At 52.1% G+C, this 16122-nt stretch overlaps 2 protein-coding genes across 8 annotated transcripts in view; both read left to right on the forward strand.

Annotated features, from left to right (window-relative positions):
* Positions 1–1455, forward strand: part of CADPS2 (calcium dependent secretion activator 2) — a gene marked incomplete at both ends in the record, with an annotated part of 316192 nt that extends 314737 nt beyond the window's left edge. For all 6 annotated transcript variants that reach the window (XM_082013854.1, XM_082013857.1, XM_082013855.1 and 3 more), the window contains one exon: positions 1285–1455. In XM_082013854.1, coding sequence (XP_081869980.1) covers positions 1285–1455 — 171 coding nt within the window. The remainder of the gene's footprint in view (positions 1–1284) is intronic.
* Positions 1456–10146: 8691 nt separating this feature from the next.
* FEZF1 (FEZ family zinc finger 1) lies at positions 10147–14195 on the forward strand. 2 transcript variants are annotated; one of them, XM_082010006.1, is made up of 5 exons: positions 10147–11101; positions 11252–11473; positions 11663–11797; positions 12024–12156; positions 12778–14195. In XM_082010006.1, the coding sequence occupies exons 1-5, from the start codon at positions 10676–10678 to the stop codon at positions 13080–13082; spliced, it is 1221 nt and encodes a 406-aa protein (XP_081866132.1). In that variant the 5' UTR covers positions 10147–10675; the 3' UTR covers positions 13083–14195. The 2 variants fall into 2 exon arrangements, with proteins under 2 accessions (XP_081866132.1, XP_081866131.1); XM_082010005.1 differs by having other exon boundaries at positions 10147–11473.
* Positions 14196–16122: the final 1927 nt, after the last annotated feature.

Raw genomic sequence — 16122 nt, forward strand, 5'->3', positions numbered from 1 at the left:
AATGAGAGGAATACAATGTAAAACTGAAAGAAATTTCTGTAGGACCTGTTAACAGCATTAAATGAAATTGAATACACAATGTTATAAAAAGGGAATGCAATGGTGCCACTTGAAAAAGACCAGGCAGGGTGCTCGCAGGACTGTGTGAGCAAAACATAAGCTGCATCTATTGACTCTGAAGCTATGAAAGTCAAATCTCAGTTGCTGTGATTCAGGCAAGGTTTAAATAATCATCATAGATAGCGGCAGAAAAAATTCTCCCAGATGAATGTAACCCATTTTGAGAGGTGTCTTTTGCAATTCTCTGAAGTATTGGGTGAAACAAGATCAGCTCTTTTCTCTTTTCTTTCTCTAAGGGTTGTGCGCGGTCTCCTCTGGCAGAAGAACAGGCCTGATTGATAGCCTTTAATTATTTTCCATTTTCTTTTTTCTGTAGTCTCTTCCATAAACATTGGGAACTCATAGTAACAGTGTACACAAAATAAGAAACTAGCTAGATCAACTTGTCCTTCTTAAGCTTTTTAGGCTAACTTCAGGCAGGATTATTTCAAATGTGTTACAAGTTAAAAATAAAGAAGGTAGAGTAGGTGATTTTACATATTTTACACTTGAACACAGCATCAATGAATAAAACAATTCTGCTCAGAACTCTTAGTTGATAGAAAGTCAAAGGAGAAAGTGATATCTGCTGGCTCGTAGGAAGGCTGGATACCAGGGAAACAAAACTTTCTCAAGGGAAAGAAAAATAAAGAGAGATGTAGATGTGAGTCGAAATGTGGATGACTTAGAATGTAAATTGACTGAAGTAGTCATCTGAGAAATGTTTACATTATAGAATAGAGATCGCAATCTAAAATCTATTTTATTTTTCCACATTTGGCATATAAATGCAAACAAAATCATGGGGAGTCAGACATTTATATTTTCTGTGAATGAAAAGACAGAACTACCTGTAGCCAAATTCTTTGTTGTTTTCTTATTGAATAAATGTGACAAATGGAAGTTACTGAGAAATCAGTGTAAAGTTATAGAAATGTAGTACAAAACACAATCTCCTAAAGGAATGACCATCAAAGTGTGGCTTGTAGACTCTCTAGAGCTTATAGAAATCTCATGCAGCCCAGAAACTAAGACCACAAAATCTTTAGCAAACTCTAGATGATAGGTCCCTAACCGCAGGGGGAACACAGCTGTTCCTCTGGCAGGCTGGGAATGGCCAGTGTGTAGTGGAAGACTGCTCAGAATTGCTCGAGTCCGATTCAGGATGTTTTATTTCTGCCGCAGAAAACCTACCGAGACTTCAGGTTGCAAGGCGTGCTGGAGGGAACGCTGAACAGTAAAACCTACGATACCGTTCACAGCCGTCTGACCGTAGAGGAGGCCACAGTCTCAGTCACGGATGCGGGAGGACTTCAGGGCATTACTATGAAAGACAGTGATGAGGAGGAAGGATGATATTTTTTCACCAAGCATTTGGAGTTTGGGGGTGATGGTCTGAGGGTGGGGTTATCTTTCGCTTGGGATTCTTTTGGTAACTTGTCCTTGTAGTTGCATTTATAGTTTTGCCTTATGATATAGGTGCAGAAATGTAATTTGCTCCATTTTTTAAAAAAAATGAAAGTAAGATTATCAGAGGATAAGTGCCAAGGACTTTCTGAGAACAATGCTTGTAGCATATTTTAATGTATAGCTTTGCTTAGGGCTGCAAGAACACCGGCATGGAGTTTGAGTTCCACTTGTGATTACGTTTCTTTCCCTTCCATTCATTACCATTCGTTCTTGTATCTCCATCAGATATTGATGTCCTGTGCAGAAAACAGAATTTGTGCCTCACTTAAAACCCAACTATACAGGAAATCATTCTTGGAATAAGTCAGTGCCCTAGGTAAAAAAATAGTGTATTTTCAGGATTACACTTTGTTTACCTTTTTCTGTGCTTAATTTTACATTATTATGTGATGTGCATTAAAAATTTTAATCTTGGTTCTTTGTATTTTAAGGTTGGTATATATATAGTAGGACTTCAAGGACAGTCAAACACATACAAACTACTTAGGAGCGTTGTTGTGTCTGTTCATTTTGCAAGTTTAAAGATATCTCATCACGTTGGATGTCAGTAAGCTTGCCATCAATGTTTCTATTTCTGTGAAAAATTTCAGGCAATAAGAACACATTTTGTCGTGACCACTTCTGTATCTATCTGAGTTTGTATAGAATTCTGCAATTAAAAGATGTTTTCAGTATTTCAAACCATTTGAACTGTTGTATGATTCCTCACAAGAACAAAGTGTTGAAAGTTGTTGAAAGGTTGTTGTGTTTAGTTTATATAGTGTTTTATTGTGAATATATTTATTTCGTAGAACGGATATATATAGAAAATAAATATCCAAGGACACGATGCCTTGATAAAGAAAAAAAAGCAAACAAAAACCCCTCACTGGCAGATGAACAGAGTGCCCACTGCCCGGTTTTTTAATGCCCTCAATATCAGCTGGAAAGAATTTGAATTTTCGTCAGTCAAAACTTGCACAACTTCTGAAAAATGCAGCTTTTTCTTTTTTTTTTTTTCCTTTGGCGGGAACATGACTAATTCCTGCGTTTGTGTAGACAAAATCAGAAGGAACACAGATGATACCCAAAGAAGTAAGGAAGGTTGCTGAGCTCCTTGTTGAGCCATATACTTGAAGGGCTTCGCTGATGGACTGTTGAGGGTTTACGAGGCTGGCGTGACGTTTCCCTGCAAGAACAGACCGTAGGACTTCAGGGGTCGGTCGCAAGGACACGGGGATGCAGGAGCTGAGAACGAGAGCTGCAAGGAAAGTGCATTTCAGCACACTTGGAAGCTCGGCCAGGCAGGGAAGGGCAAGTTACGCTTCTTCCTAGCTGTCTAGGGAGAAACCCAAAGTGGCAGTTCTTCCCTGCAGCAAACCAGCCTCCTCCTCTGCACGTGAGCTGAGGTGAATTCGGCAAAAAGGAAGACACGAGAAGCTGGTGAGGAAGACCATTCTCAGCTCTTCGTGCCCTGACTGAGTGCTCGCCCAGAGGTGCCTGGGGAGGCCGGGAGGGCCACCCGCGCCCCGGGACGCCTGCAGCTGCAGTGCCATGTGTGTTTGGGGAGCAGCAGGGCGGCCAGAGGGGCAGGCAGGACGCACGCAGCACGCTCCCCTCCGTCGCTTTGCCTTCACCTGACCAGCTCCGGGCTGGAGGGAGCACAGGGAGCCTCAGCAGTGTTTTCCACCATTCTCAGGCTCTCAGATGGGTTTGCTGGTTCAAGTTTTGATAGCAGTAAAAGAATTATTTTTATATACCCTTTTCCCATCTCTTGTCCTAGTCGAGCCAGTGCATGGAAGTTGATGGCATCTGAAGGGCCAGGGGGGGCTTTGGTCGAAACCCAGGCTCAGCAAGGAGTAGCCTGCCGGGCCAGGAGCTGCAGCCTCAGCCCCAGCCTGGCGGTGGCAGGCAGCGGGGTACGGAGAAAGCCAGGCTGCCCAATGTGACACCCAGCTCCCAAACCCAACGAAGCAGAGAGATCCGTGCTGGTCAGGCCCAGAGGGAGCTGATCTCTGCAAACAACCCCCTGCTTGCCCTTTCCCACCATCTTTGCCTCCCTGCAACCCAGTGGAGGTGCCTGTGGAGGGACCAGCTGTAAACGGGTGAAGGCAGGTGTCACTGATGGCCTCCCAGTGCAGGGGCATGCCAGCTCCATGCAGGGCTCTCCCGAGAAGAAGGCATTAGGAGATTTTTAAGGTTCTGAGATGACACAAGGGCAGGAAGTGATATCAAAACTGGACACTGACCCTAGCAAGTCACTAACTAAGTGTAGAGGCCTGGAGTGGGACCTAGAAACACTGGGACAGAAGTGGCTGTCACCAGCTCAGGCCAGGAGGTGATGGGTCCAGCCCTCCTTCAGCAGAGACTGGCTTGGCAGTAACCTATCTGCCAAAAGCCCTGTGGGAAACATATGATTTACACTCACCTACCCTGTGGGCTTGTCGTCTGTCTCAAGTTATCCCCACACTGAGAAGGGTTCCCTGGTAAGGCAAACAACTCTCCCTACTGATTTGGACAGAGTAGGCTACAGCAATTTCACCTGCCAGAGCCTCAAGAGGACTCATAGCCCATCATGGTCCTGACTGGCCTCACCTGGGACCCCCAGACACAGCTGCTGCCCAGTGACTCCACCTCAGCTCACCAGCAGTGGAGTAGGAGTGATGGTTTCTGGCTCGGCTACAGCCGTGTCTGTGCTTGCTTATGGGCCCTGTTGATCCAGACCCTGACCCATGGGTTGACTTCAGACCTGCCTGTTCATCACAAACTGCTCTGGACTTTGGGTTACCACTGGCTCTCGCCCCACCCCAGCCTGCCCTGCTCCCCGGCTGGGGGTGGTGAGACCATCCCCGGCTGGTGGGGCCCTGCTAGGGAGTCACGAGCAGTCAACCCTTTCTATGCCCTGACACCATCTTTTAAAAAAAAAAAAAAAGAATTTTTGTGGCTTGAAGTGGGTCCGAGTTACTAAAATTTCATGATACATGTACAGCCCATATGTCAAGCACTTTGCTATACAATTTCGTCTGTATGCAGCACTTGGAAGACATGTCTGTCAGAAAGATCGAGATGAGTAACGAAATAGTAAAAAACAACAAAAATGATGTAACCATGAAGCAATTACAAAATGTTTGTGATTTCAGAGAAACTAATGCAGACACAAAGTATCTGCTCAGTCGTTATTATTAGGCAGCACAAGCAGACATGACAGGAAGGCAGGTACAGCAATGACAGCACTCCAAAGGTCATTCCATTTCTTATTAATTCCTATATTTTCTTAGCAACTAGATTTGTGAAACCGTGAACCAAGGTCAAGCTTGAGAAGGCCAGTGAGTATCTGTGTGACAGCTTCGGAGCCAGGCACCCACGCCGCCAGCAAAACCCCGCGGGCGTGGAAGCACCGTCTGCCTTTTTACATCTTAATTTCCGTGTTTTAAAGCCTCAGCACACTCGTGGAGTGCGGCCCCGCGAGGGACACAGCAATGCCGGGGAGGGGGTGTGAGGCTATAGGGTGGGTTGCGGGTGAGAGCACCCGTTTTGCATCTTCCGAAGGGGTTTTGAACCCAACGTTTGACTAAGGGCAAAGGCGCGGGTGGCGGAGAGCGGGAGCCGCACGGCAGCAGCCGGAGAGCGTCCCGCAGCGGGGCAGCCGAACTCCCTGAGTGCCAAAGCGAAGGAGCTCGGGACGCCCGTGGGACCCGCGGGGACACCTCGGCCGGCCCGGGATGCCCAGCGCAGCTCCCGACCGGGCTCCCCCAAAGCGCCTTTTGCTCTACTAGAGACTTTAAAAAACCCCAACACATCCTCACAAAACAAACAAAAAACCCCACCAAACAAACCAACCTCAAAGTTTTTGACCTCTGGGGCAATATTGTCCCTTCCGGAGGGCTGCTCAGTTGTCCCCTGTGTCCGTACCCGGGTGGGCGAGCAGCCAGGGGCGGCGGGGAGCCCTCACCGGGCGCCGTGCAGCAGCGTCAGCCACCGGGCATGACTCCCGGTTTTGTTCTTATTTTCATGTTTTTCACTTGGCTGCTCCCTCTTTCCCGACAGCGGCACACCGAAACGGACCTCGCCACGAGGGAGGGAGGGTTTGTCCCGGCTCCCGCTCTGGCCGCCCGTTGATGGTGGACACCTTCTCCCCGCCGTCGAGGCGAGCCCGGCGTGCTCCGGTGCCAGGAATGCAGCGACACAAGGCGCCCGCTCAGCCCTTTCCTTTGCTCCAGGTTAGCTCCCAATACACGGGAAGAAAATAGAAACAACAACAACAACAACAAAAGAAAGCTAATTGCTCCTGATCCTATTCAGGAATCTTAAAAATAAATAGCTTCCCCGAGCCAAAGAGCGCAAGGCGTTCATTTAGCAGCAATGGGGCTAAACATTTGTTGAACTGGGAAAGGCACAAATGCGAAAGTGTCATTCATGGCTCCGGCTGCCGCTGGCCCCTCCCAGCCACTTTCACCAAGGGCCCTTCGGAGCCGAGGACACCGCCGGGTCCCCTCGCAGGCGGACTCATTAGATTAGACGAGATTGCTGCAGTTCACCTTCGGGGCTGGCACACTTACTTAGCCAAATCGCTCGCATGCATTACAGGAAGGCCGGGAGCGCTGCTTTAGAGGGTCACTTGTCATTTCTATTACATGTGATTAAAGGCTTTAGACGTGAAAAGGCTTAATTTGCACCCGTTTGGTTTTCGGTTTTAGCGCGGTCTGTACGCGACGTACTGTAACCATCAAACTTTGTTTTACCTTGGGGAACACTTGTGTGTGGCGGGTCAGTGTCAACTGTTTTTCTTTTGTGATGGATTCCGTTAAAAATAGCAATACTTTATTCTTTTCCTTGCGGTGGAACTGATATAGAGGGACGCCAACACGCACTCACCGCATGGGGAAACTATAGGTAGTCCCAGAAGGCATATACACATGCATACATATTATTGAAATTTTTTTCCCCCGGAGAAAATGTCAGCGGAGAAAACGCGAGCGGAGAAAATGCCGAAGTATTACAACCGAAAACAGCCCGGCAAAGCCCGGGCGCCTCCGCCCGCGCCCCCGGAGCCCGGGGCCGGCCCGGCCAGGAGCCCCGTCCCCCTCCCCGGCAGCCGCAGCAGCCGGTTCCCACCGAAAAGGACGGCGGCACTGGATCTCCCCCCAAAACGCAGGCCGATAAAGGGGCCCACCATCCCGGTAATCTCGGGGTCTGCTTCCCACCCACCCCCTCCCACCCCACTTTAACTCTTTCCCCCGTTTCTGTTTCCATTTCCCTTCAAAAGACATCAAAAAAGCACAGCCCCGAGTGGGAGCAGCGAGCCCGAAGCAGCCAGGGGCTCATTCCGAGTTTTAGCAAGCCAGGGTCAAACGCGTGTCGCTGCGGCGGGGTATGCCGGCTGGGGGGCTGCGGGGGGAAGCGGCGCTCCTGGGACCCGGGGTACGGCGGCGGAGCTGGGGAGCGGAGGCAGCTTTTGGCCCGCGTCGGGGGCAAATCGCCCCTCCACAGAGCCGGCGGCTCGGGAGGGGACGGCGAAGGACTGATATTTAGGGAGAGCAAAGCCCAGCATTTGAAGCGAACCTCGACGGTGACACTATTAACGGTGATTACTACTACAACAACGACAGTAATCAGGCTCTGACCAGGCGCCGTCGGGTCCGTCGGTGTCGCCGCCAGAAGCATTTTCCGTAACCTCCCGGGCCTCCCGCGGGCAGGTGGCCCCGAGGAAGGGCCCCGGAGCCCGGTCGCCCGGCGTCCCCTTCCCCGGCCACGGGCAGCTGGCTCCAGGCGCAAGGAGGGAGCCGGCTGCTCGGGCAGGAGGGCTGCCGTGAAGGGCTTCCAGGAACAGATTAATACACGCAACAGAAGGTTAGCGGAGTTATTATCCTTTTCAATTCATTTTTTACTTAAAAACGCAATGGAATTATTCGTTTTATTAAGGAGGAAGAAATTAAAGATTAGGCTTTAGGAGGTATTTTACCTCTCTCTAATCGCCTCTGGGATCGGATTGAAGTAATCCTGACGACGAGATGAATTCGCCGGTGACTCGGATTTTGAGTGCATGTAGAGATACGTTATGATAATAATGCAAGTGAGCAATATCAAGAACATAGCTTAGGAGCGAATGAAACACAAAACCGATTACGGGGAAAAAGAGAACAGCAGCTCTCCCGGGCAGAACCCGAAATCAACTGGAGGCAAAACTTTTGCCCGTAATTCCTCCGACGGTTTCTAACTCTGGGAGGCCAGCGAGCCCGCTCTTCCACCCGCCGGCCCCTGATGCCAGGAGTCGGTACGTGCCGCCAGCCCAGAGAGGGGTCCGGGGAGGCTGGACGCAGCCCGCCGGGCACCCTGAAAAAAGAAACCCGCCAACAGGTTACTTTTCGCCACCCTCAGAAGCCTGTAAATCTCTCTTTCCTCGGAAATAAAAACAAACAAACAAAAAACACCACCCCCCCCAAACCAAACAAATCTCCCCGCACCGGCACGACTGCAGGATATTTGCAGCTCGGCAGATAGGTAAAATCGCTGAAAAGTTGCGGTCCGAGCGTGAAGCAAAGCTCGGGACAGGGCTAAAAAAATATATCGACATTGATTTTAGTAAGTCTACCTAGACTGCAGGCAACTCCAGCACTAGCGAGACTCCATCTCTGGGACGGAACAGAATGACTTCTCAAAAAAAGAAAAAAAAAGAATTAAGAACACGGCTTTTAGATCTCTATTTAATAATTAGGCAGGAACGTAGGTTTTCGCGTGCGCTACGAAATGGAGGCATATCAGTCAAGAAATAACGAATAATCGAGCTCCCGCTTCTGCAGGAGTGTGTCTCAGCGTCGAGGAGGCCAGTATAATTGTAATGGCAGGGCTGTAATTGCTGCTTTGGGATATTTACCCTGCTCAGATGACACTACATATTTTACTTTCAAACACATGTCAAAAAGTCAATCCCAAAAAGACCAGTTAAGAGCAAGCTGTTAACATATTAAGTATAGGGGATTTGAAGCCTCTAAAACCCACTCAACAATAATTCCCTTCTTCAGCACCAATCAAGAGGAAATTTGCCTAGATTGAATTAAATGGGGATCGCTCTGAAGGAGGGAGCTCTCCGCCGGCAGACGCAGCACCAGCCAGAGACACCGACACCCCGGAGGGGCGGGCGGCCCCGCTCGGCGCTGGGGGGTTGCGTCTCCAGCCCCCCGGGCGGGCGGGGGGTGGGGTGCCCCCCCAGGGTCGGTGACAGCGGCCGGGCAGAGGCTGGCGGTGCCGGTGCGGGCAGCGGCGGGTGAGAGGCGGGCGGCTGCAATATCCCGACCCGTGGCAGCAGCTACGGTCTTGAACGCCGCGACCCACCTGCGAGGCCGCGGGGCGTGCGAGGGGCACCCCACGCGGGGAGGGGTGCCCGGGCCCCCGCCCGCCGCCGCCGGACGCCTGTGCCGGGGACCGGGAGTAGGGCCTCTCCTCCTCCGTCCCCGCAGCTCCCCGATGCTCGCACGGCAGCTCCCGGCTGCGGGGGCCCCGCTGCCTTGCCCGCCTCAAACGGGACCGTGGCGGCAGGCCGAGGGCAGGGGTGCCACCCCTCCATCCCTCCCTCCATCCCCGTCCCTCCCCTCGGCTGCTCCCGGGGGTTGGGCAGCGGCCTCAGTCACCAGCCAAGTGAACCCCAGGCCAGCGGGAGGAACGGGAGCTTGTCCTAGCCCCGGACTGCGGGGTGGTGGGACGGGGGAACACAGAAAGCCCTTTACCCACTGCTGTCTCCCGCCTCTCCCCGCCCGCTTCGCCCTAAGGGCAGCTGGAGCTACCCGCCCGCCGCAGGGCCGCCAAGCTTTGCTTAAACGCATGGGAGCGCATCTGTCTAGGTGCACGGACCTCCATAAACAGCGTGCGTGTGGTGTATTTCTTTGTGTATCTATACTGACCCTGAGTTTTGTGTATTTGTGTTGGGCATGTACCATTTAAAGACAGAGAAACTATTCCTAGTGTATATGCAGGTTACCACATATATATATAATTTTTGTATATATATCTCTATGTATGGATATATATATTAAAAATAGTGCTTCACATTTAAAAGGCACTCCCTCTTCCTACCTCTTTTTCCTTCTCTTCCCCAGCCCCAAGGCTTTGATTCATCCTTTTGCTCACAAGCACTCGCTGGATTTGGCCCGGGTGGCTCCCGCATCCCCATGCGTTGCTCTCGCCGTCTGCTTGTCGCAAGTTCCCCGCTCATTTGTTTACCGAGTTTTCCAAAAGCTCACCGACACCTGACCCTGTTCTTTGAAGCAGTGAGCAGACCAGGAGCAGTCCCGGGAGCAGAGCAGCCATCTCCCTCCCTCAGACACCCCCCCTCCCCCACATACACACCCACGCACAAAGAGAGCTCGGGCTGGAAAGTGGCGAGGAAACAGCTTCCCCCTCCAGCCGCTTCTTCTGCAGCACCTCGTTTGACAAATACCCTGGCACTTGCCCTTGAATTGGGTTTCACATCCCTATTTAGCACTTGGACAATGATTTTAGATGATGTCACTTAAAGCCAAAGAAGAAAATTGATCTCGGATTTGCTTGGCCTCTAAAGCCTGGTTAAGCAGATTGCAAATAATAATAATAAAAAAAAGAGAGAGGGAGAGGGAGGGAGGTAGAGGGGAGAGCGGCAAGAAGGAGGGAGAGACACCTCCTCCCCTGGGCGGGGGAGGCGCGGGCGCCAATGAAAAGTAGCCGCTTACTGGTCGGGGGGGGAAACTTTTCCTGTTGACTGTTGGAAGCGAATTGAGCAATTATCTAGTTTACCTTCTCCTCTTGGAAGTTAACGATTGGCGAGATCTTGGCTGCGTTATTGACACAACACTTTCTATTGATAGAAATAAGTAGCGATTGTCCCGAGTCATTGGTGCGCCAAAGTAAACTGTGATGGGCTGGCAGGAGTCCACTGGGCTGCGAAGGCTGGTTCCGCCGGCGGAGGCTGTGGTGATGGTGGCGGCGGCGATGCTCGTCTCCCTCCTCGCAGATCAGTGACAAGGGGCAGAAAGAGTGAAAGAGAGCGAGAGAAGGGAGAGGAGGAAGAAAAAAAAAAAAAGAAAAAAAAGGGGAAAAAAAAAAAAGAGGCGTCTACCAAAGCGGCTCAAACCGGGCGAACAAATGCAATCCAGCCATGGACAATAGTGGCCACCACACGGCGACCAAAATCCTAGCGACTCCTCCGGCCAGAGAAAGCCTGTCTGCCAGGAGCAACATGATCAGCACGCCCAAGCCCCTCGCCTTCTCCATTGAGCGCATCATGGCGCGGACGCCAGAGCCCCGCTCCATCCCCGTCCCGCAGCTCCTCCACGGCTCCGTGGCCAAAGGCGACCCCAAGCACCCGCTGCACCTCAACTCCTCCATCCCCTGCATGATCCCCTTTGTCCCAGTGGCGTACGACCCCCTGTCCAAAGCGGCAGTGGCCGGAGCGGAACCCAGGAAGGCTCATTTAGACTCCTCTTCCTCGCCCTCCTTTAGCTGCGGCGATCTCTTGAACTGTGCCCTGAGCTTGAAAGGAGATTTCCCCCGCGATGCCCTGCCCTTGCAGCAGTACAAACTGGTAAGACCCCGAGTGGTCAATCACTCCTCCTTCCACGCCATGGGAGCCCTGTGCTATTTCAACCGAGGCGACAGCCCTTGTCACCCGTCCTCCAGTGTCAACATCCACCCGGTGGCTTCTTATTTCCTCAGCTCTCCCCTGCACCCGCAGCCCAAGGCTTACCTGGCGGAGCGCAACAAGCTGGTGCTGCCGGCCGCGGACAAGTACCCGGCGGGGGTGGCCTTCAAGGACTTGTCGCAGTCTCAGCTCCAGCATTACATGAAAGAAAGCGCTCAGATCCTCTCGGAAAAAATCGCCTACAAGACCCTGGAGTACAGCCGCGGCTCCCCGAGCAGCAAGCCCAAAGTTTTCACCTGCGAAGTTTGTGGAAAGGCAAGTAGAGCCGCAGCCCATCGCCCTACCCCCTGCTTCCCCAGCCTCCTACCCTCGTCCCTCTGTCCGCCGTGTTGTCGGTCGGTCGCTTGCTTGATTGATTTTTAAAAACGACGGCTTCCCCTCGGCGCTCTCGCCTTCTAATCGCAATTATTTTTTTTATTATTTTTGTCTGATTTCACTCTTAAGGTATTTAACGCACATTATAACTTAACTCGCCATATGCCGGTGCACACGGGAGCCAGACCCTTTGTTTGCAAAGTTTGCGGGAAGGGCTTCAGGCAGGCGAGCACGCTCTGCCGGCACAAGATCATCCATACCCAGGTGAGCCTCCATCCCTCCATCTCTCCCTCCATCCCTCCATCCCGCCCCGAGATCCTTCCGCTCACGCTTTTTGGGGACCCCGGCTCCGCCGGGCCGCTCCCAGGCAGCGGCGGGGGGATTTCGTTTCCCCCCCCGTCATAGGCAAACCCCGCAAAGCACCGCACAAAACCCTACAAAACCAACGACCAGCCGACAAGCCGTTGGTTCGGCGTTTGTTTCCCTCCAGGAAAAGCCACACAAGTGCAACCAGTGCGGCAAAGCCTTTAACCGGAGCTCGACCCTGAACACGCACACGCGAATACACGCCGGCTACAAACCTTTTGTCTGTGAATTTTGTGGCAAAGGATTTCACCAGAAAGGTACCAGTCTCCGGCGCCCTCTCCCTTTCCCTCCCACCCCCCAGGCGAGGTCAAGCGTCGGGATAACTTGCGACGGGGAGGGGGGTGCGAGAGAGTTGATTTCGGTTTTAATTTTTATCCTTAGAGATTTAGGTTAATTTTGAGGATCGCTAGCCCCCACACATTTCCTACGGCACGGACCACGGACTGGGGCAGGACTCGCGTTTTCGGGGGAGCCTCTCCGCGGGCAGCGCCCGTTTTCCGCGCCCTGCAAGGCGCAGCTGCCCGCGCAGGTCGCAAACGAGTTCGCCGCTTTTTTTCCCCGCCGAGTGCAGGAGTTTGGTCAGTTTTCCTCCCCGTCTGGCTGGGAAGGCTAACGCCAGGGGTTTTTTTTCTGCAATTGATGTGATTTTGGTTTATTCGATAATTCCCTCCTCGTCTGTCAAAGGAGCAGCGGCGGGGAGGATGGGGAAAAGGCGGGTGTTTTGCTAAGAGACCGGCCGTTATTTTCGGCTGAAGCTGGGCACTGGGACGGGACAGGTTTTGCGGATTATTCCCCCCTCCCCCCTTTTTTTTTTCCGTCTCTTTGCAGCGTCCAGTTCTCAGCCCCGGGTCCCTTTGCCCTTCTTGTCTCATTCCCAGGCAATTACAAAAACCACAAGCTGACTCACAGCGGGGAGAAGCAGTTCAAGTGCAATATCTGCAACAAGGCTTTCCACCAGGTGTACAACCTGACCTTCCACATGCACACCCACAACGACAAGAAGCCCTTCACCTGCCCCACCTGCGGCAAAGGCTTCTGCAGGAACTTTGATCTCAAGAAGCACGTCCGTAAACTGCACGACAGCGCCCTGGGACTGCCTCGGACCCCCGCCGAGCTGGGGGGGCCCGACCCGCCGCCCCCCCCCGGGCCGCTGCTGCAGGGCCCGCCGCCGCTCCAGCCTTGAGGGGCAGCCGCCCGCCCCTGCCCCCTTTGCATGCCCCCGTTCAGCCGTTCTGTGTGTTATGCTCTATGTGGCCACTAAAGTCCATGGGACTCTTTCCTCTTTTTGTTATTTTTGTTTTTAAAGACTTTATTTTTGTTGTTGTCGTTGTCGTTGCATCTCAGGTGGAGAGATGGTTTTGGAAAAAAAAAAAAAAAGAAAAAGCGCCAAGCGAATTTCTGCTGTATTTATTTGGGATCTGTATTGACCCGAGCCGGGAACACTACACCACTTTAATTATTTCGATGTGTATATATATATATATTTCCATTGTGTCGATCCTGCCCTGCCTCTGCTGCCTGCTGGTTATTCCCCTCCTCTCCTTGGTTTCCTCCTCTCCCTCTCCCCCCTGAATATCGTATCTATATGGACAGAGATGGTTCGCTATGTACGGATTTGAATTTCGGTTTGATTCTTGCACGTGAAAAAAAAAAAAAGAAAAAAGAATTCGTTGACCTGGTGGAAATAAATATTCGAACACGAGTGGCTGCGGCTCGGGCGGGCGGGGAGCGCGGCGCTGGTGCTGCCTAAAGCAAAGCTCTCCCGCTTCCTTGCCAAAACACTGAAACAACCGCTAAAGACTTTAATTAAGAGGGGTAATTAGTTCGGATTGATCAAAGCCGGGTTGTTATGTTATTAGCTACTCAGCAGACTCTGCCAAGCCGAGCCTTGAAAGCGGAGCCCGTTCCTCGGTGGGCGACTGAGAAGCGGTGGGGGACGGTTGGGTTCGTACCCGCCCCCGTCCCCCCGGGGGTAACAGAAACAAGCATGGAAAAATGGGTGCTGCCCCTCGGGAAGAGCAGACGTGCCCGCGCACCGCCCGCAGCCTCGGGGTCGGGGGTCCTTCTCGGGCGGGGGGGACAGGACGGGGTGCGGAGTGGGGGCTGGGCTTCCCTGGGCTTTGGCTGCCTGGGCAGGAGCGAGAGGCAGTGGCTGTGATGGCGCCTGGAGCGTTACACCGAGGATCGGGGCACTCCCGGGCGGCTGGTAAAAAAAAAAACAACGCAACCGGTCGGGTCTGCGGCTCGGTGGGGCTCGGCGGGGCTCAGGGTCTCACGGAGCCGGGGGGCATCCACGGCACGCGCCCTGTCCACCCCCCCCCCCGCCCGCCAGCAGCCTGGAGCCCGGCTGGTGATTTGGGTGGAGGGACTTCAGTGCAGCCCACTGACACGCGTTGCATGTGCCGCTGCGTGGGGGCTTCCCCTCCCAACACACACCACCCGCCATGGAGCGGGTCTCCGCCTCGGGAGCCCTCGGGGAAAGGGGGGAGCCGCTCCCCGCTTTTCCACGCGGATTTGCGGCGGAGGCAGCAGGAGGGGAGTGACCAGCTGCGGTGACCCCGGGAAAACCGGGGGGCGGGCTGGAAAGGGGCAGAGGGGGTCGCGCAGAGCGGCGGGGACCGGCGGGGCTTCCCCCGAGGAGCAGTCCCCGTGGCCGCTTCCCCTCCAGCTCTGCCCGGCTCCCCAGGCCGGGAGAGGGTCAGTCAGGCTTCAGCAGGGATAAAACCCTCCCAAAACAGAGAGGACTGTACTGCATCCCTAGTCAGAGGAACTAGCTCCTTCCGTGCCTGCCAAAGGTAAGCTTCTGCCACCTGTAACGAAAGGCAGGATGTCCCAAGGATCCCACTGAAATGACGTGTGGGTGTGCCACTTCTGTGAGCCCCTGTGTGAGCGAAATAAATCGAAGCAGATGCCCAACTTTTCTTATTGCTCAGCAAATGGGACAGTACAAGGTACTGCGACTGTCTTGGTGAGGTGCTAAGCATCTTCATTTTATAACTTTTAAAGAGTTCAAAACTATTCAAGTGCTGCAGGTATACTGGAAGAGTCACAAAAGTATTTCATATCGCAATGTAAGGATCTGAATGTAAATCTATAGTGAAAGGAAAGGAGAATCTCAGCTGGCCACCTTGTGATGAGTATGCAATGTCAGTCTCAAATCCAACACCTCCACGAGGCCTGAAGACACCACAGACGACCATGTGCTCTGGTTATTTGGGTGCCTGGCGATTCTTTGCTCTACCTTGTTTCTCCAGGTAACCTTGTTTCTCCTTGTTTCTAACTGCTGGGAGTAACGAGGGCTCAGGATTTCCCAGGCAGCGGCAGTTAATTTATTCCTTTTGTACAGTTAGAAAGGGAGAGAGAATTTCTAACATTGCCTGACCATAGGCCATTTGCACGTTTATAAGCAATGATTGGTATTTTGCCTTCCCTCCTGCAAAAGATCTGCAGCCACTATATAATCTGGGTTCTTCTATGTCTCCTTATGAAAAAACGTTATTTTGCTATGGAACTTGCGTGCACAAGTGACCATGTTTTGAAAGGGAGTGGAAATGAAGCACTTTTATTCCAGTTTTATTCCAAGATGAAGAGAAAGTCAGTGATGGGCGTGGATAAGTGTTTCTCCTTCCTAGATTTCTTGAGGTAAACACTAAAAATGTAGAACTTCACAGGGAGATAAGGCTAGCTCATTTGTTATTTTGTTATGTAAAACCACGTTTGAGTGAAGGGCTGGGATTAATACATGTCTCGGAAGGCCTGTGCAGCATTACCATTCATTTCCTGTCTTTCAAGATTAATCTCGGGTTAAGTGAATTTCTAGTTAATGGTCAGAGGCAATTCAAAGCTGGTGAAATCACTATGTGAGACAAAAGCTATCATTTCATATACATCCAAAGCTTGGGGCTGTTAGCAGCTCTCCTTAGTGCAGACAAGATTAAAACTTGTTATTTTTTCCTTTTTTTTTTTTGTAACTGTGAATAATTTTGACAGGAGAAATGATGGCATCTCTACCTAAAGGAAAGGTTATATGTTCTGGTTCCTGCTTGCCGGTCAGCATCGCTGCCGTATTATCCGTATCGTGTATGACAACCGGTCAGACTCATCCTACCAGTCCATTGTGGATGCTGGGAAGAGCAGGGCATTGGCGTGTCCTCATCTGCTAAAACAGCTGTAGAGTTTTATCATTAACATCCTGATGACACTGTAGCCCACCTCCCATCCAT

This window comes from Phaethon aethereus, assembly GCF_964289735.1.
Source record: "Phaethon aethereus genome assembly, chromosome: 1".
NCBI classification, from domain to species: Eukaryota; Metazoa; Chordata; class Aves; order Phaethontiformes; family Phaethontidae; genus Phaethon; species Phaethon aethereus.

What these genes read in the sequence shown, in the direction of transcription:
- FEZF1 (XM_082010005.1), top strand. Translation starts at nt 10,676, where the DNA reads ATGGACAATAGTGGCCACCACACGGCGACCAAAATCCTAGCGACTCCT. An exon ending in ACAAGATCATCCATACCCAG is followed by an intron (nt 11,798 to 12,023) that starts GTGAGCCTCCAT and finishes GTTTCCCTCCAG; the next exon opens with GAAAAGCCACACAAGTGCAA. An exon ending in CAAAGGATTTCACCAGAAAG is followed by an intron (nt 12,157 to 12,777) that starts GTACCAGTCTCC and finishes TCTCATTCCCAG; the next exon opens with GCAATTACAAAAACCACAAG.